The 24,436-nt window shown below is 39.6% G+C and overlaps 1 protein-coding gene across 13 annotated transcripts in view; it reads right to left on the minus strand.

Moving 5' to 3' along the window:
* The window catches only part of DYNC1I1 (dynein cytoplasmic 1 intermediate chain 1), a 483,164-nt gene that overhangs the window by 120,160 nt on the left and 338,568 nt on the right, over nt 1-24,436 (minus strand). For 9 of the 13 annotated variants that reach the window (XM_082632163.1, XM_082632153.1, XM_082632151.1 and 6 more), the window contains 4 exons: nt 18,585-18,674; nt 11,753-11,918; nt 9,658-9,757; nt 2,008-2,133 (listed from right to left, as the gene is read on the minus strand). In XM_082632163.1, the coding sequence (XP_082488289.1) occupies nt 2,008-2,133; nt 9,658-9,757; nt 11,753-11,918; nt 18,585-18,674 (482 nt within the window). The remainder of the gene's footprint in view (nt 1-2,007; nt 2,134-9,657; nt 9,758-11,752; nt 11,919-18,584; nt 18,675-24,436) is intronic. The other 4 variants (XM_082632152.1, XM_082632154.1, XM_082632158.1 and 1 more) reach the window with 1 other exon arrangement.

Here is a 24,436-nt window from a genome sequence, read left to right on the forward strand (position 1 = left end):
TGGTCAAATACAAGTCTAAATGTTGGTGTGAAGGTCTTTAGATGTGATTAACATTTAAATCAGTAGACTGTTCTTTTGCACATGTCACTTAACCCCAAAGTTTAAAAGTGTTAGAATTCTCCCCTTTCTCAGTGAGAATGCTAGTAGAGTTTAGAACCCCCAGCTGCTTCTGGTCACCAGCTGAAGTGAAAATAATTGTAGGAATCTGGGGAATACAGAGATAGTTTAGTCAGCATCTTTTGTTAGGATATTCAGAGTACTTCTGACTTAAAAAAAAAAAAATCAAGGGTATATCTTCTAAAACACATATATTGGAGCATTTAAGGGGGCAACTAAAAATAAGGTTAAATGCATTTCGGTGAAGCTTTTAGTAAATGATCCCAAAGATACCAGGAGATGAAAGAATGCTCCTTTCAGTCAATACTTGTATTAACCATTGTGTGATAAAACAGATAATTTGAAAATTCCAGTTAATTCCAAAGACTTTTGGAATTTGCCTCTTCACTCAGCATTATTAGTTCCTACTGACCTGTTGCTATGCAATGTTGTGAATATTAAGCACATTATCAAATTGTTATTACCACAGGCTATCTTTCGTCAGTTAATATAATAAAAGATTTAAATTATGATAAACATTATGTACTTCGACCAAAACAATATAGTGTCACTTCTTAAATTTAAAAAAATTCAATATATGCTTTATACAGTATCAAAATAGCTTAAATGGCACTGTTTTTCAAAAAATGTGCTTCTGCTTATCCCATAATCCTTTTAGTATTTTCTTGGTAATTCAGCAAAACTCTTTAAACTGAATAAAATTAGGATTTTGTGCTTCTATGTTTACAGAAAGAGCATATCAGACTGACAAATTTGATAATCTAAAAAAAAAGAAAGAAAAAACTGTTCTTATTTCAAAGGTTCAAAAAATAAAGGTTATTTACTATGCAGACCAGGACTTCTTGTTTTTAAGATAGCAAATTAGAAAAACATGGTAAGAGTTAGAGGTTACTCAATCGGGTTGAAGCTGGGACTTTTACTCCAGCAGCTCTTGTTCCCCAAATTATATCTGATAATGTTCTAAAGTCTAAACATATTTTAGTTCAAAAAGATACACAGCTCTTAGATATAAAATGGCACTAAGCTTCCAAATATCAACAGGTTTACCAACCCTCTTCAACTAATGTATTTGTTTTCAGAGTAATCTGCCACTCAGGACCTCTGAATCGTAATATTTAAGGAATCGAAACTTTGAGCTAAACTGTTTGTTTGCATTTTCCTGTGCGTAATCACAGGAGAGGGGCATTAATAAAGGGGTTTGTGTATTGGCCACTACCAAGGCCTATTATTTCAGCAGAGTCATGGCAACAGGGCAAAGCCGAGTGTGTGCAACTGTGACATAATTTCAGCCTGTATTGGGCTGAATGGAAGAGAAGACCAATGTGTCAGCAGATATAAGCAGTAAAATATCCCAGACTAGTTGCAAACCGGAAACAGTATCTATATTCTCAACAATTCAAGAAAGACAGTGATAAACCTTACCCTAAACTGGCTACAAAAGTATTATTACCTGTAAAGCAAGATGGCGCCCGTAAACTTAAAATTGGCGAAATCCCATTGAACTGCATTTCAGAGAGAGAAGGGAACTTGAAATGGTACTGTTTTGAGGGTGTCCAAGAGGGTGGGCAAGCATATGTTCCTGCTAAGCAGAGGAAGTGGTACACCCGGATTTCTTCCTAAGTGCGAGGTCTTTATAAACTCATCCTCATGGGGGCTGTTTTAAATGGAAAGAAAATGACACACAGTCCCCAACTAGGCTTCTGAACTGTTTGGAGAGGGTTGCCACTTTCCCCAGACATTAGGTTACTGTGGGGGAATTTTCCAAAATTGTCAACAAGTCCATTTTTAAACTCAGTTCTTCTTCTCCACATAAAACAGATGCGAGGCAGCATGAACTACTATTTGGTCTAGGAGGAGATGTAAGTTTTTTTTTACATTGCTGACTCCTACCTGACAGTGGAAGACATATTCTGGTGTGGTTTTCTTAAACTTCATGTTCCAAACCAAGGCCACTCCATCTGGTTCATGGGGAGCATCTTCGTTGTTGTTGTAGGAAGCGACCATCAGCTCAGGGTACTGGATGGAAGAGATCACAAGGATGGCTTATGCCAAGATGACAACCCAAGGAAAACATTCTTATTCCAACAGACACATGCTATATTACATACTTTAAATGGCACTTTCTTTTTAAGTTGTGGCATACTTAATACCAACTTCACGTCTCAACCCACTGCAATCTGGTTTCTACTCCCAACAAACGTTCCACGTGTGCTGCCATAGTCACTAATGCCTACTAAACTGCATGCACTGCTGGATCTCTCTGGGTTATATGACATTTGGGCTACTCCCTCCTTTCTCCTATGTTGGCTTCCATGACATCTTTCTCTCCTGATCTTCTTCCAAACCACTCTTTTCAGTCCCTACAGTTTCTTCTATTACCTATATTTCAAGGGGGCTGTTTTCTGCCCTTATTTGTCTCTATCGACACACTGTCCCTGGGTGAACTCATCAATAGCTTTAATAAGCATTAATATATTGACAATGTTCAAATCTTTATCTCTAGGCTTGATTTCTCTCTGAGGTGCAGATTTTACAGCTACTGGGGACTTCTCAAGGCTGTCCATAGACACGTCAGATGCAATGCATAGGAAAGCGAGCTTGTTGCCTTCTACAAAAACCTACTGCTCTTTCAACATTCCCTCTTCCAACATTTATCCCTTTAGTGCTTTGAACTGACATTACCTAGCTGTCCAGGCCAGACACTCCACGTTCATTTTTTACTCCTCCCTCTTTCTCATCTTCATATACTGTGTTTCACTACTTCCTCAATGGTAACTCAAATGCATGTTTTCTTTCTATCCTTAAGATCAGAGGGCTCCTAAATGAATTTCTTGTCTGGATGAAGACAACAGTTTTCTAAATGGCTTCCTGCTTCCAGGCTTGCCATGCCCTACCCTCACCTACTCCACTCTTCATCCTTTGTCAATATGATTTTACAAAACATACATTTGGCTAAGTTACTCCTCTGCTTAAAATATTTTAATGGCTCATCATTACTTTCACGATAAAATCCAGGTCATATAGGATCCTTCATGATCTGTTATTTTCTACTTTCTCTGCTTAAACTCTTACAACCTTCCCTCCCTCCTCCCAACCCCACTCTATGACCCAGACTCACTGGGCTAGTTCTGAGGTTCATAGGTACAGCCTCTGTACCATGAGTCTGATACTCACTCTCATTGGAATGTCTCTTCTGTGTTGGTTATACCATTAATTTATTCGTTAAGACTCGATGCAGGCATCAAGTCCTCCAGACAATCCTATCTAACTATCCACCACCCCTCCTTGCCTCTCATCAGCTCCCTTAGCAATTATGTGTGTCCCCCTATTAGAGCACCTGTCAAACTGTATTATGGCTTTTCCTGGTCTATGTCTATTACTAGATTGTAAGCTCTTTGAGTATAGGGACTTGTTTTTATTGACCTCTGAATCCAGAGTATAGTAAGTCCTAGCACAATAAACTTGTGCCAAAATCTGTTGAATTACAAATGCTCTTTCTTATGTTAGTAACCCTGCGGCTCAGTGGCAAGGCCTTATCTTTAATCCTTTGTTGTTAAATAACGCCAACAATTAAAAGCTCAAGTAAAAGAAACACAAGTAGTAAAATAACAAAGAGGACTCTACAATGAGTACAAATACCTACTCACCATACATGAACTCTATGCTGAGTGTTATAAATAAACTGAGGCTGAATCTCGTGGCAGGTATTTATGAGTTAGAGTACATTTCATGAAAATGTCATTCCTACCTGGGATTCCCATAAGGCAGCTCCGTTAAAAATAGCATCAGGATTATAGCAGATCATATCAGTCTTTGCTCACAGGCAATTCTTTCCTTCTTTTTCACTACACTGCATATATTTAACATAAGATTGTCTGTATAACTTTGAACATCAACTTCTTTTCTATCAAAAATAATTAAACCTAAGTCTTCTATGTGATTGTAGTCATCCTTTGAGCTCCCTCAACTTAAGAAAGCTGCAGAGAGTTACAACTTGCCCGTTGGTACAGAGAAAGTATAAACCTACAACCACACACACGTATGTGGCCACCAGGGGAAAGTAATCATTCTTCATTAGAAAACACTCCTTAGCGGATAAATCAAAGGCCTGTTAAGAAAGGCCTTTGATTCGAAGTCCATTCAAAGAAACTAACATCCAGATAAACACAGAAGTCTCCAGACTGTCCATCTGAAGTTTAACTATGTCACATGTGAAAAGGCAACTCTATAAACATCAACACCACTACCATAGTGGTCAACGGACAGCCAGATGTGTCTGGAATAATATCCCACAGCTTCACATCTGGGTCTCATCGCTGGCTCCCACTCGCAGTTCTTCTTTTTTCATTAAAAAAATATTTTACATTATTGGGTTTAAAACTCCTTTAGAAAACAGGGAGAATTTCTGTAAAATACCAGTGAAATGCTTTTGGTGAAATATCTATAACTAGGATCAAAAGGCCTAAAGATACTGATTAACTCTTTTCTCTTGAAAGTGTTTGTGATTTCAAAGTCTCCTCTAGTATGTTTGTTTGAACATGACTAATCATATTTTCTTATTTTCCAATAAGAAGTAGTAAATCTCTGCACGATTATTTAAACTTTAAAGGTTAAAATTATTATCTTAAAGGGAATATTAACTACTAGGAAGTTTGTGATTACTAACGGGGCTGAATTATCTAATATTTAACCTAGGAGAATTTTACCCGGAAATTACCAGATCTGCTCTCAAGCTGCTTTTTCTTATAAAGAAATAAAATCTGACATTTATTGGCGAGGAAGGAACCAACATGTTTTAAGTGCCATTATGTGCCAGACACTGGGCTGGGGAAACATGTTCACTCGTTTGATCCTTACAATTCTCTAAAGTAAGCAGTGGTTTTCCCACTTCTACAGACAAAGAAGCCAAGGGTCCCTGGGTAAGGAACTTGTTCCAAGTTAAGTTGCTAATGAATGATAAAGTGAGACCCTGCTTGAAGTCTATTTGGTTTCAAAGACCATGTCCCTTCCGGCCCACTGTGGCATGCGTCAAGTGCCCCCTTCCCACCATGCATATGAGAGGCACTGGTGCCAGGTAAGATGTGGGACACGAATTTCAACAGTAACATGCTTTGCTTTGTAGGAGCTCATCACTTAGCAGAGGGAGGTGAGACACATGTATGAATAACTACAACACAAATATAAAAGCAGAACATGCTAAGATGGAGATACAAAAGTTCTATCAAAGCACAGAAGAGAAAATAACTACTTTAGTTGGAATGGGGAATGGTAGGGAGAGATATTGGAAAGGACTTCTGAGAAGAAATGAGACTTGATTGGGCCCTGTTAAGTGGCTAGGTGATTAGGAGAGAAGTGAGAGGAGAGTATAGACGAGGGTACAAATATTGATGCAGGAAATCTCTCTTGGGTGTCTGCCTGGTTCACAGTGATTCTCCCAATCTTTGGAGATCACCTCAGTACACAGGTGTCTAACTTCCCAGGGACAATTAATTCATTGCAGGGTTCATACCTGACCCAGCTGGGGCAATCACATTCTCTAACTTGGCTACTGTAACTTTTGAGCTGAGACACAGAACTCAGCTTATGACAGCATCTTATTGGTGAAGCCTCTCAAGCTGCCCGGATTTATACTCCAGAGTCCCCGTTCTTCATCTCTTCCGTGGATTCCCTGAGTACCCTAGTAGCTCTCGAATAAATTTCCCTTTTTCCTTAAGGTAGCCAGGGGTAAAGTTTTCTTGACTAATGCAGTGGAGAACAAATTCAGGAGACAGTAGGTTATAGCACCTGGCTGGGAGGCAGGTGATGAGAAGAGATGAAAAAGATAAAAGGGCTGCAGATGCCTCAGGGCATCCTCAGAGAAGTCACTGAGTACAGGCTAATGATTTTAGACTTCACTCTGGGAGTCATACTCTGCAACTACTACTACTACTAATTCTACTACTACTTTAGTATTTATTGAGTATTTTTTATATAGTACACAGTTTTAAAACTCTAAGTGTTTTAAATACACTTACTCATTTAATACAATAAGCATGTGGGCTAGGTATGATTATCATTTGATGAGTGGGGAAACTTAAGCCAAGAAAAGTCAGGTAATTTGCTCAAGGTGACACTGAGAGCAAATAAGTAATCTTTACAAATAGTAAACTGGAAAAGTACTTACAATGACTCAACAGTGTAGAGAATTGAGGCAGGGAGACCAGTTAGGAAGCTATTTCCTAATATAAGCACAAAGTGGAGGGCATGACATAAAGTAGGTATCGACTCCACATGTAAGTGGATTTGAATTGATCACAGTGGGGGTCTTTTTGCTACCGTAAATTTGATTGGGTTTTGCAATTAAATGAGCTATCAAAAATTACTTGAAGAGGGATGGGGGAGGAATGGAGTAGGAAGTTGGGGTTAGCAGATGTAAGCTGTTATATAGAGAATGGATAAACACCAAGGTTCTACTGTATAGCACAGGAAACTGTATTCGATATCCTATGATAAACCATAATGAAAAAGAATATAAAAAGAATGTATATATATGTATAATTGAATCACTTTGCTGTACAGCAGAAATTAACACAACATTGTAAATCAACTTTACTTCAATTAAAAAAAATTACTTGGCTTTGTATCTTGGATGATTCCAAGGTTAGAGGATGCAACTTACATATGAGAAGAATATACATGGTGGGAGTGAGATCACAAATCTGGTTTTGTGTATGTCTGCCAAATCTGTCATGTGATATGTGGATAGTATTATTGACCCCCTGTGCTAAACAATATTCAATAAATAGCAAAGTTGACATAATTCCTCAAGAGCCCAAATGTCTTCCAGGGAATAATGTTTGGTGGATATTTTGCAAATATCACAAAGTTAAAGTGTTCTTGTTTAAGAAGTACAAGAGGTCACAGCAAAGTTATGCAGGAATCTTACAGTTTCTTCCTTTTTTCCCCTCTGTTCCGTTCTGTTCCACTCATAATCATCCTAAGCATACATGCCTCTACTAGACGCTAAGACTATGCCTCTATCCTTTTCTTCTTTCTTAATATCACTGGATTGCATGTAGATTCACTCAGAAAGTCTCTTTATTCCATACGTATGTAAACCTGGTCCTTTGAACCCCAAAATTGTTATGATGTAGGAACTAAGGGCTCTAATTCCTGTTTCTTATGCTCCAAAGAAAATACATTTTTCAGAAATGCAAACCCCTTCCCCACAGTGTAGATGGCAGGTTACACAAAAATGGGGAAAAACAGATGCAGTCTCTCTATAGTGGAGTTTCTGCCCTTTCCAGTTTCACCTCCTGCAACAAAAACGACACACAAGATCCTGTGTGGAAACAAACCTATCCACAGGCAATAGGGCCCACCACACGCTGAGGCCAGGCAGGGACCAGCCCCGCGGGTGAGCCCACTGCCGCCTCCTCAGGGAGAGTTGTCAGTGAAACCTGCCTTCGAGGAATGTGTCAGATAAGGCTCCTGTGTAATTTCCAGACTCTGAACAAGTGAACAAGCCGAGCTAAGTGTCTCCTCAGCCTTGGATCTGCTTTCTACACACACACCCGAGCGTGCTCACAGAGCATCCACACACTGGTGGGAAGTGGCTGGGCACACCCTGTCTGTATTAGCCTCTGCACGACCATGCCCTGCGTGCTCTCTTGTTTGGATGTAAAAAGAGATTCAAGGGGAGAGAACACTTGCCTACTTTGTGGCTGTTGACAGTCTGGTTGCAGGGGATTACATTCCTCTTCAGTGTTCCTGTTCTCGACATGACTAAATGGGGCTCTTCACATCACCTGCTTTACTGCTCTGCCTAGAACACACTCTTCTCCCCTCCATCTGTCTAATCCCAGTCTTCTAAGATGCCCTGTCCAACCAAAGACAGACTCCAACCTCCACTGGATCCTGAAAGCACTTGCTCTCGGCCCCACGTCACTCAGCCCTTAGAAGCTCTTTTGGTTCCAGATTCATAAGCCCTTTGTGGGAGGCACTGGTAAAGAGCATACGCCTGGAAGTGCTAAAAGACTTGGGTTCAAAGTCCTGCTGTACCACATCCTAGCTGAGTGACTGTTAGTAAGATACTTAGTTGCCCTGAGCCTCAACTTCTTCAGCTATAAAATTAAAATGGGAACAGTGGCTGCCTCACTTGATGTTGTGAGGGTGAAATAAGACAATGCCACCAGAGCAGCTGGCACAGTGCTTAGTATATAAGAAACGCAAATTAAAAGCTAGCCATGATAATTATTCCCAATAAAAGCACAGACTATAAGAAAACAGAAACTGCACTGTGTATAAATGCCCAGTACTTATCATTCCTATTTCCCTCATTGCTATTATGTCATTGTCATTACAGGAGGGGACGTAGCATGGTGATCAAGAATGTGAGCTCAGGAGTCAGACCACCTGAGTTCATATTCTGACCTCACCACAATTAGGCTGTGTGCCTTTATGTGCATTAAGTAACTACCCAGTGCTGGGTAAATTATACACTAATTGAGTAGGCCATTAAATTGGCTTTTGGTAAATCTGCCTGCTTTCACTATGAATGCTACACTGGGGAGTTTAGATTTTTTTTTTCTTGCAGGCAATAGGGAGTTTTAATCCAGGGAGTGAAGTGATCAGATGTGCATTTTTAGAAAGATTATTTGGCTAGATGTCTAGAGGGAAAACTATAGGTGGACAAGTTTGGATGTAGAAAGAACATAAGAAGGTTAGCAATACTACAGGTGTAAGATGATGAACATATGAGTGGCGAAACGGACAGTCTTGGTGACAGACTGGGTCTGGGAGATAAGGGAGAGAAAGTTTCTAATGTTAACGACGAAAGTTTTGCTTTAGGTCCTTGGGTATATTGTGATGGCTTTAACATAGAATAGAGGAGGCAAAAAAGGATTTCAGATGTGTGGAAGTAATAAGTTAGTGATTAGTTTGAGATTCTACGGGACACCTGAATGGATCTGTCTGGTGTGCAAAGTGGAATTCAGGAGGGAGATTGGGTGGGGGATAGAAAAAGGCTGTCCACGTGGTTGTTGAATCCATAGCAGTGGAAGAGATCTCCCACAGAGAGCATGTCGAGAAGAGTAAAGGTTGAGGGTGTGACCACGAGGACCACGAGGGTAGGAGAGGAAAAAGAAGTCTTGGAGGAATTCGAGAACTGAAAGAGAGTCGAGCTGTGGAACTCAGAGGAAGGATAATATTTTTACAAGTATGGGGAAGTCAACAAAGCTGGATGACAAAGAGAGGTCAGGGCAGATTAAGGCTTAAAAATATCCACAGGATTTGACAAGTAGGAAATCATTGGTGACCTTAGTGAGAGCAGTTTCATGGACAGAATGGCCTGGCTCCTTGTCTGGTACCTGGTAAGTACTCAATGTGTATGAACAATAGAGTGCAAATTTTAAACTGAAACTTCAGTAAAATGAGAAAGAAAACCAATAGGCACAGAAAAATAATTGCAAGTTAGTGAACATATCCAAAATAGTGGAGCAATTCTCTCTTATTTTTTTTAAAATACAAGTCCAGTTTGTCCCATCCAGCAACAATTCTTACCTGGAGAGACCAGTCCATACAAGTGACTACTCGGTGCTTGGACCAATGCTCATCATAGAACTGACGATTGAAAGAAAGGTTGGCTCCAGCCTGGACATCCCTAGGAGGGTTTAAACATCAAAGACAAATATGATGCTTCAAAACGGGGCTTTATCTCTAGTGCTCATACTGAAAGAATGAAATGGCAAGAGCACGGCGCACAATACTCTCTAAAGCCAAAGCATCAATTTAGACAGCAAACTCTGATCATAAATGAACTAAAGGTGGTCTCCTTTCTGCAAAGCTCTCTCTAACCTGGCCCAGAAAAGGTCCACATGTTGTTCCAAGCCTGGTGCGAAATGTCAAATTTGTTTCAGGTTCCTATCTTGAGCGGTTCTAAAGCATTCTCCTCCCCCTAATAAGCTCTGCCTTGAATCAGAGTTTACAAGAAATTTCCCAGCTCACATGGAAGCACAGCACATTTGGAGATTCTTTGGTATCAATATCACCTTATCTGGCCTTAGACCAGAAATGATATGCATGTTTCTCTTTACCTGTAATTTCTGATTGAAGGTGGCAGTTGCCTCCTTGCTCAATAGCAAGTGAAAAGTTCCACCGTTGAGACAGGCCTGCTGGGGAGTGAGGGATTCACCAAGCACCTTATATACTTAACACAGACCAAAATATCATCTGGGTGGAGGAAGATTACACTTTGGCTAGTGTTTACTTGGCTGATATTCAACTGGCTGCAAAACCTCCTCTGAAGAACTCTGCACTAGTCATGCATTTGCTCCACAAGACTGAGTGTTTAAATTGAGTCATACTTGTTCTGTGTCAGCAGCTATGGGATCTGCACAAAAAGCTGCCTATACTCCTTGGGCTTCAGTTCAGGAATTCTTCCACACTCACCTTTTTTTTCTGTTCATTTGCTTCATTCCATTGCCTTGCATCCTGTATCACTTGTCCTATATAGTTCTTGTTCAGACTGGGTGACTTGACCTCAGATTAGGTATTTGGGCTCCAAGCAGCTGACTTACTGACTTTTTTTTCCCCCTGCTAACCTTTCCTCAGCTCCACCATTGCAAACTCAGGCAAGAGGTACATGCACCCAAATATCTGCCAGGAACCCAGTATAACACTGTGCCAGGCACCCAGAGGGAAAGAGGACTCAGAAAACTAACTGAGCCATAGAGTAATGGCTTTTTAAAAGAAAACAAATATAACACATATATTCAAAATGTTATTCTCTTTGATGTAGTCTAACAATGCTGTCAACTGTTTAGAACATTTTTAGAACTCCCTTTTGAAACTGTTTTCAGAGCCACTGTTACATTGCCTTGAGCATCTTCAATGATGATAGGTTGGCCTTTGACAATGTATTTGAATTTTAGAAGTAGTAAGACGTCAGGTCTAATGAAAAAGGCAGGTAATCTCATCTTTTCATATTGTTCTTGGCCAAAAGAAATTGGTGGCTAAAAACCAGCTATATCTCTCACAAAGCTCATAAAGTGCCTCCAATTATCCACATGAAGATGGTTGACAGCCCCTGCCGAATATAATACATATGTTGCAGTCACAGGGAAAGTCACTTGGGGCCATTTACTTCTAATGGTTAGTTAAAAGTAAATGGCACTTGTATTTCCTAAAAGGCACATACACATAATCTTATGGCATCAAAAGAGGAAAGAGTTCCCAGTCTCTGTTTGTTGTCTCCCACATCAGTTAAGGTCTCCCATATCTCATGTTTATTTTCTTCGGCTTCCTGTTTGCTTAGACATCAAAAATAGATCTACTGGATATAACACAAATCTCCTTTTGCTGCTTATGTTTTCTCAGAGGACAATGTACATGACTCTGCCAGTCTCTATCACCTGGACTGTTCCCCAGATATCAAGTTCAAAAGCATTTCATGGAAGCACATGATAATTACAAGGAAACTCTAAGCCAGAAGTCATAACCAAAGCCCTTAGTCAAAGCTGTTCAGCAAGATCAGCTCTGGAATTTCATTCTCCTCTGATTTGTTAGGCTTGGAACTTGCCTACTCAAAACATAAGTGAATTTAGAATCAACAGATAACTTATCACAGTATTTGTTTAAATGCACACAAGAAACTAACCCATCTTTTTCCTCTAACTCTCGACCACTATAGTCAAAGAAGATATCGGAGTCTTCTGCCAGCGCTCTTTCAATTACCCGTATTGTCCGATCAAAAAAGATGAGAAATTCCTCTGAGTGAAGGATCTGCTGTTTTTCTTCCTCTGTCAGCTCCCTTGGAGGAGCTACTTATGTAAAAGAGATTGTTGGGAAAGAAAAAAAAAAAAAAGGGATAATTAAAACATTTCAAGAGGAATCCAACTCTTGAAAGACATTGCTTATCAAAAGAGTGATAAGACACAGTGAAATAAACCATTGTTAATATTAATTCTAAATTACTCTTAAGTTCACACCAAAGGTTTTTGCAGATGTCTTCACTGACAATGTTACAAAAAGATTTCATATCTGGACTAATTACTATTTTGAAGAGTTGAAAAATATTACAAATGAAAATGATTGGTGTGTTTTAACAATGAGTTCTGAACGTTATTTTCTTTAGAACTGAACTTGAAAAACAGCTCAAATAGTACATAATAGAGAAATCTATAAAACCATGTATATTAGATTGTAAAGCTGTGCATCCTAAATAATTAAGAACTATCTATAATATGATCTAGATAGCACCTTTCCTCTTTCTACTGATAAATTCGTTTTATTTTAGATAGTTACTTGATAAAGCTGATTGATTGTTATATAGATTCTCCTCAAAAACTGAAATGTGTCCTTCCAAACCCACCTTTACCCAAGATATCGTCTGCTTTTAAACAAACACATGGAACAAATAAATGCTATAAGACACCTCATAATTGTTACTATGCCTTACTTTTCCAGCATGATTAATCTTATAAGACTAAATTTGAAGATACAAAATAAGGCAAAGAGAGATTAAATAACTAGCAATATGTCATAGTGTCTGAAAGTCAGCTCACCTCAGAGTCATGATTAGGTTATATAAACTGTTCCTTCAGTAGCAGGGTTTACAGAAAACTATAGAGGAAGGATTAGGAATCCCCCAGAGTGAGAAATCCCTAAGGGCAGAAACTGTCAGCTGAACCTTTGTGGTTCTTCAGGAACCCCAGTTCAACTTTTGTGCAGAGAGACTTCAATAAACGTTTGATCAATTACCCTTCCAGTAGAACCAGAAGCTCCTGGAGTTTAAGCTACAAGAGGAGGGTAGTGCATTAAAACCATAGGGGTCCCTGGTGGAATGACTCACCCACAGGATGTCCCAAACACTTCCACAACCATCCTCATAACCAGGACTGATTTCTAGCTGGCCACATGGTCAGAGGAATCATTTAGGTACAGCCACCTATAGCATAATGTTTTATGGAAGTGTTATTTGATTTGATTGATGGTATCTTGAAGCCACTGTCCTGAGAAATCTGAACTGTCAAGAAGCCCTCCTGCAGAGCCATCGAAGTAGATCTCAAGTTTTAATGTTCATAATGTCTCTCCCCTTCTGGCCTCCCCTCCCCTGCCCCAGACTGAAAGACAGAAGGGTCTGGAAAGACTCCAGGGTCTGTATTTGTACAAGAAATTAGAATGATTATGTCATAGTTGATTCACACCTTGAGAGATGGAAAAACATGATTCATCCACTACAGCAGAGATTATCTCCAAATACAGTTTACCCCAGTGTTTCTAGCAGCCGTAAATATAGCCGGAAATATTTCTTTGTTGCTGAAGTCTCCAGAGCCCTAAATGTGCCCATGTGTATTGGGACTCTCCAAAAACCTCCATCAACATCTGCTGAGCAATGCTGCACAGACACTACTTTGAGAAATGGTGAAGTGGGCAATGTGTAAACTGTAAATAACAAGAACTCTATAAAACCAACCTGGAATCCAAAAGTTACTCCGCCATTTCCTAGCTTGGATTCTTTAATCAGTGAAAGCTCTCTAAGCCGCAGTGTTATCCATAAAATGAGGCAATGATACCTAAACTTTAAGTCTGGTTTAAGACTTAAATATACTGACAAATAGTTCAGCATTCAATAATTAACAGTTATATATAATTTGTCTACTTTCTAAAACACCCATAAATGAGGCATTTGAATTTTTTCACCTTGATATAAGTTCAAGAAAACGGTAAAACTACTAAATGTAACTAGGTAAAGGGGAAAATGCTAGGGTCCTTTTGTTTTGGTCAGTACTGTTATATAAATAAATAAACTTCACTAAACAAGGACGCTACAGGACCAAGAAGAATGTCTTATATTAAAAGCTTCATTCGGCTTTTGTCACTGCTGATGGATGACTTGAGACACACCTGAAATTAAGCAGAGAAATAGGAATTTTTTCCCTTTATTCCTGTTTTTACATTTTAAAAATATCTATTCTATTCTCTGTTTATCTTTTTGAGCTACTTGTATTCCACCTGTATATTTCCTTACAGGTCCATTACCTTGAATAAAAAACAGTCCCTGTGTAATTTTCTGTAATCTTTTTCTTCCCTGTAGCTTACTGTCATTTTGATCTCAGCTTTCAAGACATACAACTTCTTCTCTAAGAGAAACATAAATGGCTGATCAAAGTGTATTTGCAGAGGCCAAGTTCAGGTAAGTGAAGCAGTAGCGTCTCCAGATATTATGTTTGGCAATACAATATTTGGCTTGAAATTAAATTGCTACTGAAGCAAAACAAAGAACATATTTTATATTAAGCTTTGATGTCTAACAGGGATCAAATGACATGATTTGTTAGCACAAAATAATAAGATGCATGTGCAGATGAGTACTTTTTAAAAGTCATAAACAATATTCAACTCAGGAGTTAAACAGAGCTATAGTTATTTTCACTAAAACCCCAAACCTCTCATATTTAAAAGTCTTTAAATTGATGTGTTATTACAATGTAATGAAAACATAATGGAGTATCCAGGAACCACAACCAAAATCTGTATTTGGAGGTAAAACCTCTCCAGACATCATATTTCATGAAAAAAAATTAGTTGATTAATGGAGTCCACAAAATTTAAAACATAAGCATAAACAATTAAAATCAGAATTGTATTACTCCAGGAGAGACCACAAATTCTCCCTAAAATCTCTGTTTCTTCAGCTTTTCCCTATCCCTGGAACCTAAAGAATTATTTTCAACATCTTCTCTGCATAAAAAGGTAGGAAGTAATTTAATAGCAACAGGCGTAACAGAGCAAAACAAGGGCAATGATAATGTTTGATTTTTCTTACAAGTTAAGCAGAAATTGCTATTATAGCAGGTTTGTTGTTTGTTTTTGCAACATGGAGTATTTCTGCCAAGAGCTAACAATATTTTATGCATTTAAAGTGACTTTTTTTAAGAAATAAAGATTCTTCAGGAAAAGTAGTACACATGGATATGACTTACATATGAGCCAATGACAGAACAATTTTCAAACTTACCAAAATTTACCTGAACAGTTTATATTTAGCTTGAATAACAAGCATGAAAACAATGTACTAGAGTCATGAAACTCAAAAGTTTAGAGAACTGCCTAATTCTATGAATTCATGGCCTGCAAAATTAAAATCTAGTATGAATTTTATTTTAGGGTCTACTTTTAATTCTTTTTATTATAGAAATGTTAATTTGTCTTGGTATTGTACCTGAAAATACTTTTTTATGTGTCTCTCATGTTGATTCTATCCTATTTGTTATGCTTCTTAAGTTTTCTTATTGACCTGAATGTGTACTTTTTCAATTTCTTTTTTTTTTTTTTTTTTTTTGCGGTATGCGGGCCTCTCACTGTTGTGGCCTCTCCCGTTGCGGAGCACAGGCTCCGGATGCGCAGGCCCAGCGGCCATGGCTCACGGGCCCAGCCGCTCCGCGGCATATGGGATCCTCCCAGACCGGGGCACGAACCCGTATCCCCTGCATCGGCAGGCGGACTCTCAACCACTGCGCCACCAGGGAGGCCCTCAATTTCTTTTTGATTTACTCTATTTACTAGACACTATATCTTTTGATTTCTAGAGTTCCTGGATTTTTTTTTTTTCTGTAAAAATGTAAAATCCGTAATGGAATCTACAATTTATATTGAGTATTTTACAATCTCATCTTTAGGTCAAAAGTAATTTTTAAAATATCCATTTCAGGGCCTCCCTGGTGGCGCAGTGGTTGAGAGTCTGCCTGCCGATGCAGGGGATACGGGTTCGTGCCCCGGTCTGGGAGGATCCCATGTGCCGCGGAGCGGCTGGGCCCGTGAGCCATGGCCGCTGAGCCTGTGCGTCCGGAGCCTGTGCTCCGCAACGGGAGAGGCCACAACAGTGAGAGGCCCGCGTACAGCAAAAAAAAAAAAAAAAAAAAAAAAAAATCCATTTCAGAAATGTCTTGCCTTGTTTCAATGATGTAGCTTTAATTTCAATATAAAAATTACATCTTTTAAATATTTTTCAAGAATATATCAAAAAGATTAAAAAATAAATAAGTAAACCCACATAACTTAAATATTAAATCAGATTAAATAGGGACAGTAGCTCTTACTGAATTTTACAGTGAAATCAGTTCAAAAACAAGGGCAAGAAAACCAAACCAAACTAATAAAGAATGATGTCCTTCTCTGAAGTTAATGTGAGGTTTATGAGTTAATGTGCATTTACAAGAGTCACGTTTCCGATTCTGTTGCTTTAAATCTCTAAACATGAAGATACTAGGACACTCACATATAGAAATTTCCTAAAATTTTATTGAAAGCTAAAAGCTACCTGCTGTTTTCCCTACTCTGTTGTGGAAAAAAGAGTGAGAAGAGTAATAAATCAAACTCATATTTCTTTACTGTTTAATGCATTTTTGATGTCACATGGGCAAAAATGTCAAAAGCTAGTGAGCACTGATTTTTTTCCCATCTCCCCCTCAGCATTTTTTTTTTAACTCCAAAAAAGGCCAGATTTCTCAAAAATGTGTTCCCTGGTTTGAAACTGTGTATGTCAAGTTTCAGCCCAGAGCAAATGTTTATGGCTAAGTAATAAATCCCTGAAACTCAGGGTTCCTATGGAAGTGCTGACACAGCCCTGACTACCATGCAGCTGTATGAATGGCGCCACGATTGTATCTGCTAGAGATTCTCTAAAAAGTTTGCAAAATACTGTCTTGCTTAAAAAAAAAAAATAGCCAGAGAGAGTTTGATGCCAACATAAACATGCTTTTAACCCATTATGTGCTAATTTGCAGAAAAGCCATTAATAGAGACTTAAGATGCACGGCGCGGCAGTAACAGGAAATGCACTTTCAAACTTCTCTTGGACTTTTAAGAGGACTTTAATCAATTCCATGAAGCATGAGTGAGAGTTAAAACTAGAGGGTGTTTTTGCTCAGAACTTAAGAAGGAGGTTGCAATGCTTTGCCAGAGAAGAGAATTTGGAGATTGGGGCTGGGGGGCAGGAGGGAATCCGTGCCAAGACACACAAAATACACCCTGGCTCCTATCACCCAGTACATCTTAAGGATATTTTGCAAAAAAAAAAAAAAAAAGAGGGTGAGGGTATTTTAGTAAACTTTGACTTATTTTGTCTCTTGCTACACCTGTGTTAATGATATTCTATTCACCAGCTTAAATATATACATGTTCTTAGTAGGAGGTTTAAATGTGAACTTGCTTCAATCAAATCCTTTTAGAATCTCTCAGAAAGAGTAACTTGTGCCTTCTGTGGACGCTACTGTTAAAGATGCTGAATCTTCTGCCTGCCTACGGCCATACCCTAGAACTTAACAGTAATCCACCTCACTCAATGCCTGGGCAGGTTGAGGTGAGTACCTATGACCAGTACATACTCACTCCTACGAAGTCCCCGGGGACAACCATGTGCCATGCACTTTGCCAGAGCCACGGGCAAATCGAAAATTTAAAAATCAAATGAAATTCTAATTAGACTTACGTTGTTCTAAACTTGGGACATTTAGTAGGAAATATGGAAGAATCTTTTTAATCTACACTCCATTCTCATGGACACTCCATTTCTCAATAAGAATGACAATCTCAAAATTCTCTTTTTCTCCATAGGCTGAAAATCTCAAAGGGACACAAAATTAGATTTTTAGGGAAACATCAGCTATAGCATTTCTTGCCTTCCCCTTTCTTTTCTTTTTTCATTATTGTTTTCTTGTTTTTTTGAAATCCAGTGCTATTACAGGAGGATGGCTTTGTGGGCAAGTGTATAGGCTTTGGAGTCAACTCCAAATCCTGGATCGTGTACTTACACATTGTGTATCCATGGGTACATTTTTAAACCTCTCTTTTCCTATTTCTCGATCTATAAAATAGGGAAAATAATAGTATCTGCTTCAAAAGGATGTTGCGAAGGGTACATATTATCTCTGGAGTGTTAAGGAGAGAGCCAAGTACCTAGTAAGCCCCTAATAAATACTAGTCATTGTTATCACTGGAGCATGTAAAGGCTGCTCCTTCTGCTATGGGCAGAGTGTGGAGGAAAACTTTTAATAGTCTAGTTAATAGTGATGATCACGGTTAATGTTTCTCTGTAGATCACACGAATAAACCTCAGAATTTAGTGACATAATAATTATACCTGCTCCTTTCCTTTACTGTTATCATTGGGAATATATGATGGCGTGAACTAGATAACACGTCAATGGATAACAAGTGTCTTATTTTACTGCTATTTAGTAATAATTTTACTGGAAATGTGACTGGACTTGTTGCTGGACTTGTGGATGGTTCGTATTTTATTTGCCTCTGTCAGTCAAAAAAATAAAGGATTACAGTTTATGTTGCTAAATGTCATGTATTGATCAATCACAGAAAACCTTCCACGCAGGAGGTATACATTTAATTTTTACTTACCTCGATAGTCCCTTAGGTTGGTTAAAAAGACAGCAATAAAATGATGACTCAATTTAGCTCCCACACCATACCTTCCTTCACCTCCTGTGTTTTGTCTTGATTTTCCAGTTCTGAATCCTGGCCAACTTTAGGTTCTACCATTTCCTCATCATCCTCATCCTCTAGAAAAAAGAAAGAGAAAAATGCATTATATTCTTTCCTTCAAATCAAAGTGTCTGGCTGATGGTGGGAGATGGGGGCAGAGGGTAAAGTTCCAATCATTTAGGGCGGCTTCTAAGTAAATCAGTCCACGATGAATGCCAAGATATACGTTCAGGAATATGTGAATACATTATCTCCAAAAAGGGCCTCTTTGAAAGTACCCGGCGCTTCTGAGAAAACTGCCCCGAGTCGGCACCTGCTACATCCATCTCCAGGCCCTCACCACATGGGATGTCTTGGAATTGCCTCTCTGACCTCTGAAGCTTCTTCGGAGATGGGCCAGGAACAGATCTTAAAATGTTTCCACCTGTAGCACATTCTCCACAGGGGACACCTGCTGTACAGACGACTCATTTCCAATTTCATTCTCACCAAATTAATTTGGTTTTGACCTACAGGAAAGGGTTAAATACAGGTCTGACCCCAGGTCAAATGCCACTGGCAAGTAAACAACCTGGGGTAGGGCCCCAAAAGTCATTGCCATTGGCCTGGGAGAAAGCAACCAACCTGAAATGGCATTTACACATTCAGAGCAGTTCATGCATTAATGTGAATTTAATGAGCACTAACAAACGGTACCAGTCGGCCACCACCGCCAGATGTTACAGTGCCCTTCCTGCCCCACGCAAATGTGCTCCTACTCTCTCTCTCTCCTCCCAAACTGCCTTTCTTGGAGGTCCCTTTCAGTGCAGAGTGCTTGAAATCATCAGTCACGGTGTAGAGGATGGAGGGGCAAGACAAAGTGTCACAAGAAAATCCAACTTACAGGAATAAAACAGTATAAAAAATCAAAACTTGCTCCCATGGTTTTTAAATATATTACCTTCACTCAAGTATTATATTGATTTCATTGGCTCAAATGGAGTTCAAAAGAAATGACTTCACTTCCTCCACCCCCATCATTCATTCATATATTCATTCATTCAACAAATATTGATATTTACAGATGTTCTATAAGATCCAAAGCTCTATGGAGAGTCCCATTTCCATCACAATAAATTCTGAGATTTATAGTAACTCAAAATTTCAGCTCTAACCACTTAGAGAATGCATTATATATGCATATTTAAATGCCCAAACAAATACGTATAGCCTGAAAAGCAGCTCTAAAAGGTCTTCATTATATTAAGCAAGTGATTTGCGGAAGGAATATCCATTTTAAAAATATGGATATGTAAAGTATAGTATTGCAATTTAGATATTGAAATACAGTAATCTATATGCATGCGTGTAGATTATGGAACCAACATCATTACCTTATAATCACACTAAATACATATTGGAAAGAATGTAAAACACTTTTGAGGAAAACTGTCATTTATTATTAACACATTAACACAGTTATTACTAACGCATTATTACTAACACATACCTGTGAGACAAAAATGTGCACTTAAAATTTTGAAAAGTACACTGTTACCCAGATCTTTAGACAAATAGACCTTCAACATGTTAAGTTATAAATAACACATGTAAATCTTTATATATAAAGATATCTCTGCTATCTTCCCATTAAAAACCAGCTTGGAAGGTACTGAACAAAATATTCACCTCAACATGATGTATCTTCCTGACCCAAAGACCTAACACAAAGCCCAGCGAGGCACTAGCGAGAGGGAAGTTTCCTCTCCTGGTAAACCTTGGATGCAGAGGCAATTTTCAAAAGGCCACTAATCTGCTGGGAAGTAGCTCCATCTCTGAACCTTCTAGAGACAAGTATTTAAATCCAATGGATTCAGCAGCCGTTCCCTGGCACTTACTAAATACAAGTAAATACAACAAATGCAAAGGTGACAAAGCCCACCTTATGGGTTGAACTGTGTCCCCCTCCCCAAATTTGTATGTTGAAATCCTAACCCCCAGTACCTCAGAATGTGACCTTATTCGGAAATAGTGTCATTGCAGATATAGTTAGTTTAAGATGAGGGCGTGCTGGAGTAGTGCGGGCACCAAGTCCAGCATGACTAGTGTCTTTATAAAAAGGGGAGATTTAAACACAGATTCACATGCAGGGAGAATGCCATTGAAGATGAAGGCAAAGACTGGGGGATGCTTCTACAAGCTGAGAAGTGCCAAGGCTTGCCAGTAAACCACCAGAGACATAGAACAGATTCTCCCTCATAGCCCTCAGAAGGAACCAACCCTGCCAACATCTTGATCTTGGAATTCTAGCTTCCATAACTGTGAGACATTCAATTTCTACCGTTTAAACTGCCCAGTTTATAGGACATTGTTATGGCAGCCCTAGCAAACTAATAAAGCCAGTAGTGTGCCTTACCTTCTATGATCTTATAATCTAGTAGAAGAGATAATGAGATATACAATAATAACAACTAAAGCAGTGATGAATGCTTTACTTGTATCATCTAATTTATTTATCTGAACTTGGTACCACCAACCTAATTTTATAGATGAGGAGACGGAGTAACTTCCCCCAAAGAAACTCCCAACCACGTTGAGCTGCAGGTTTTGTCTGGTTCTGCATGGTTTTTTTTGTTTGTTTTGTTTGTTTTGTTTTGTTTTGCGGTACGCGGGCCTCTCACTGTTGTGGCCTCTCCCGTCGCGGAGCACAGGCTCCGGACGCACAGGCCCAGCGGCCATGGCTCACGGGCCCAGCCGCTCCGCGGCATGTGGGATCCTCCCGGACCGGGGCACGAACCTGTATCTCCTGCATTGGCAGGCGGGCGGACTCTCAACCACTGCGCCACCAGGGAGGCCCTGGTTCTGCATGTTTTGATCTGATCTGATCTTTAACCATTACGCATACTACCTCCCTACCCGCAGCTGTCATGAAATGGAAATGCCGTGGGGAAAAGCCTGAAGCACAGCAGGTGCGCTGCTCAGCTGCAGGGTAAGGAGGGGCGTGTGGAGGCGCTCAGAGGTGGACACCACATGGTTCGCTCTCCCAATTCCCGGAGGTCAGCGCATGTAACACTCAGCTGAGGAGAAGTTAGGTTTCACACCCTTGAGAGCTAAACAGATGGGTTGCTTTATTTATCAAAACTATATATGCCACACCCACACTCTATTCTTATTTACTTTGTGGAATACACTCTCCTGAGACCTGACCAGCAACATTCACTACAAAGCATTGCTGTATTCCTTCAGCCAGACAGATTCGCAGCTTGGGTGGGAGCAGCATTTCAAGGGAAGTAATTGGTCTGAGTTCAAGGCTGGAGTCTACCTCTTGCCAGCCCCTGACTTTACATAGTTCGTAGAAACTCTCTGAGGCCTTTTTCCTCATCTGCTGAATTGGGATAATAACCCTGTCTTAAAACACAAATTTATTGTGAGAATAAACAAAAGTATTGATGTGAAATTGCTTTTTAAACCACCAGGAGAGTTGCAAACATCCATACAGAGAAACCGTCAAACAAATGTTGCCTTAGCTTGTATGTCAGAAAATATTTACTGAGCACTTACTATGTGCCAGGTGCCAGGCACAGGACAGGGAAAAAGACAGACAAAAAAAAAAAAAATTCTGTGCTCATGTCACGGAGCTTCCATGAGTTAGGGGAGAGAAACTGCAAACAAATAAATAAACAAAACATACACTGTGTCAGGTAAGTGGGATGGGGACAGAGAAAGCTGAAAAGGGACATTTGGCATGCTGATAAGGGGAGGAAGAGGTGAAATTTTAAATAGAGTGGTCAGGAAGGGCCACACTGAGCAAAAACTTCAAGGAGTTAAGGCGTGAGCCGCGGGAAGATCTTGGGGAAGTAAAACTAACAACAAATAGATTCTTCCATCTCACTCCATAGACCCAAAGGGTGGAATAGGTCAAGGTCTAAATTACTTTATTATCAGCTCATTTGACTATGGAAAACAATTGTGTTTTTATCAGAATCACCTAGTTTGTACATTCAAATTTTTTGGTTCTTAAAACGAAGTCAGTTTCACCAAATGACTTTGGCTAGTCAGCTTTAAATAGTATCAAGTTCTCACCTTTCTCAGCTATAAGGATTTTTGTTTTAAAAAATCCTGGAAGAATCAAAAGCAACGTCATGACAGACAGTGCCACTTAGAGCTTTTAGGAAATATATTATTCTATAAGGGCCTGGCTATAAAAAGGGCTAGATTGTGATAGAAGTGTGTTAGTTTATTTTTGAAGTAGGTGGGGAAATAGCAGGTTATCTAATTCTTTAAATAGAAAATACTTGCCCAGAGAGTATGTTTTCAATGAGTTCTTTTTTTTTTCAATGAGTTCTTAAATGAGTTCTTATAATATGTGTAAAGTCCCATAATGAGATACTGTGAATAAAAGAGAAATAAATTTAAAAAACAGTACCTGCCTTTTTAAAGTAGTTACAAACCAGCTGTAGGCATTAATTTTTAGTGGCCACAGAATTCTTTGTCTATCATCCTTTTAAAGACAGAAAGTGAGTGTTTCAGTGGATTTGTTAAGGAAATAAAACACAAGAGACTGGTTTGTTTCTCTGCATACTGATATGTTTGCCTTGCTCAGCAAAGAGAGTACATTTTTCTTTAAGACTCTGGTTTCCTTTCTGGTGCAATTGGAACCATTTTCAAAGCAGTTAAATAACTTTAAAGAAAAGGATTTCGGTAGAAGCGCCACAGACAACTGATATATGAGTTGTGTTACTAGTTCATACCCAGGTACATGTCCTCTGAGATTGGAGGGAAAAAAACTACCACCCATGTACAGTTTCCTGTACCAGGTACACAAGAGAAATTAAACTACTGGCAGAAGTTAATTGCCTGTCAGCCCAAGGGGCTAATTTCAAACAATAGCATCTTTTAGAAATTATTTTATTTAGCACCCAAATTCTACCGTCTGCAGTTGTTGCCTTCTTTCTCCCTAGTTGGAAAAAAGTTTGCTCATCCCTGTCCTCCTTCCTTAAGATTTTCTCAAGGTCTAAACACAAGTAATTGCATGTTTGGCAGCAATTATACATAACACACTTAGCACAAGGCCTCACCCCTTATATGAGCTCCCAAAAGGCTAGCTTCCTCCACCAGTTAGAATGAAGTCAATGTCGCCAATTTGAATACGCCACAGTCCTCTGAGTGTTGAGCTGCTCTGATGGCCTCACAAATTTGAGACTTTGGAAAGGAAGTGCAGGGGACCGTCCGTCACTGTTGGCAAGATAACATCAAAACCCCTTTCTGTCTTGGCGGGGCGGGGTTCCCCTGGCGCTACTGTTGTATTGGCGCCTTGCTGGACCCTACTTTATTCTCCTGATGCCCTGGAGAGACATTTTCCTGCTCTCCATTTCCTGGTGACCAGGACACAGGCAGGATCTGGACAGTGTCCTAACAGGGGCTTTGCTCCTAACAGGGGCTTTGTCTCTGGAGCCAGGAGGCAAAGCTGAGGGGACAGTTAGGATTAACGAGGGGCAACATGCGGCGGTGTCTGACATCCCGGCCAGACTATTCCAGAGCTCCACGGTCTGGGTTCCCTTGGCCTTGCCCTTTTCCAAACCTGTTCCTTCTGCCTCCTGTTGATTCTGTGAGTACCAGATGTCCTTCCAATAAATCTCACTAGAGGTGGTGTCAGCACCAGATTTCCTTCCAATAAATCCCACTGGACTGGGTGCCTGCCGCTTGCAACCAGAATCCCGAGTGATATGGGGTGGCCCTCTGTGAAGAGAAGGGCTTGCGTTTTATGAGGTCAGTGGGTTCTTGCTTTCCCTGGCTCTCTCAGGGCCTGCAAAACCCGGCATAAGAGGGTTTGAGTGCCTGGCCTGAGCCCTTGACACCC

This window comes from Mesoplodon mirus (genome assembly GCF_964341445.2).
Source record: "Mesoplodon mirus genome assembly, chromosome: 9".
Taxonomy (NCBI): domain Eukaryota; kingdom Metazoa; phylum Chordata; class Mammalia; order Artiodactyla; family Ziphiidae; genus Mesoplodon; species Mesoplodon mirus.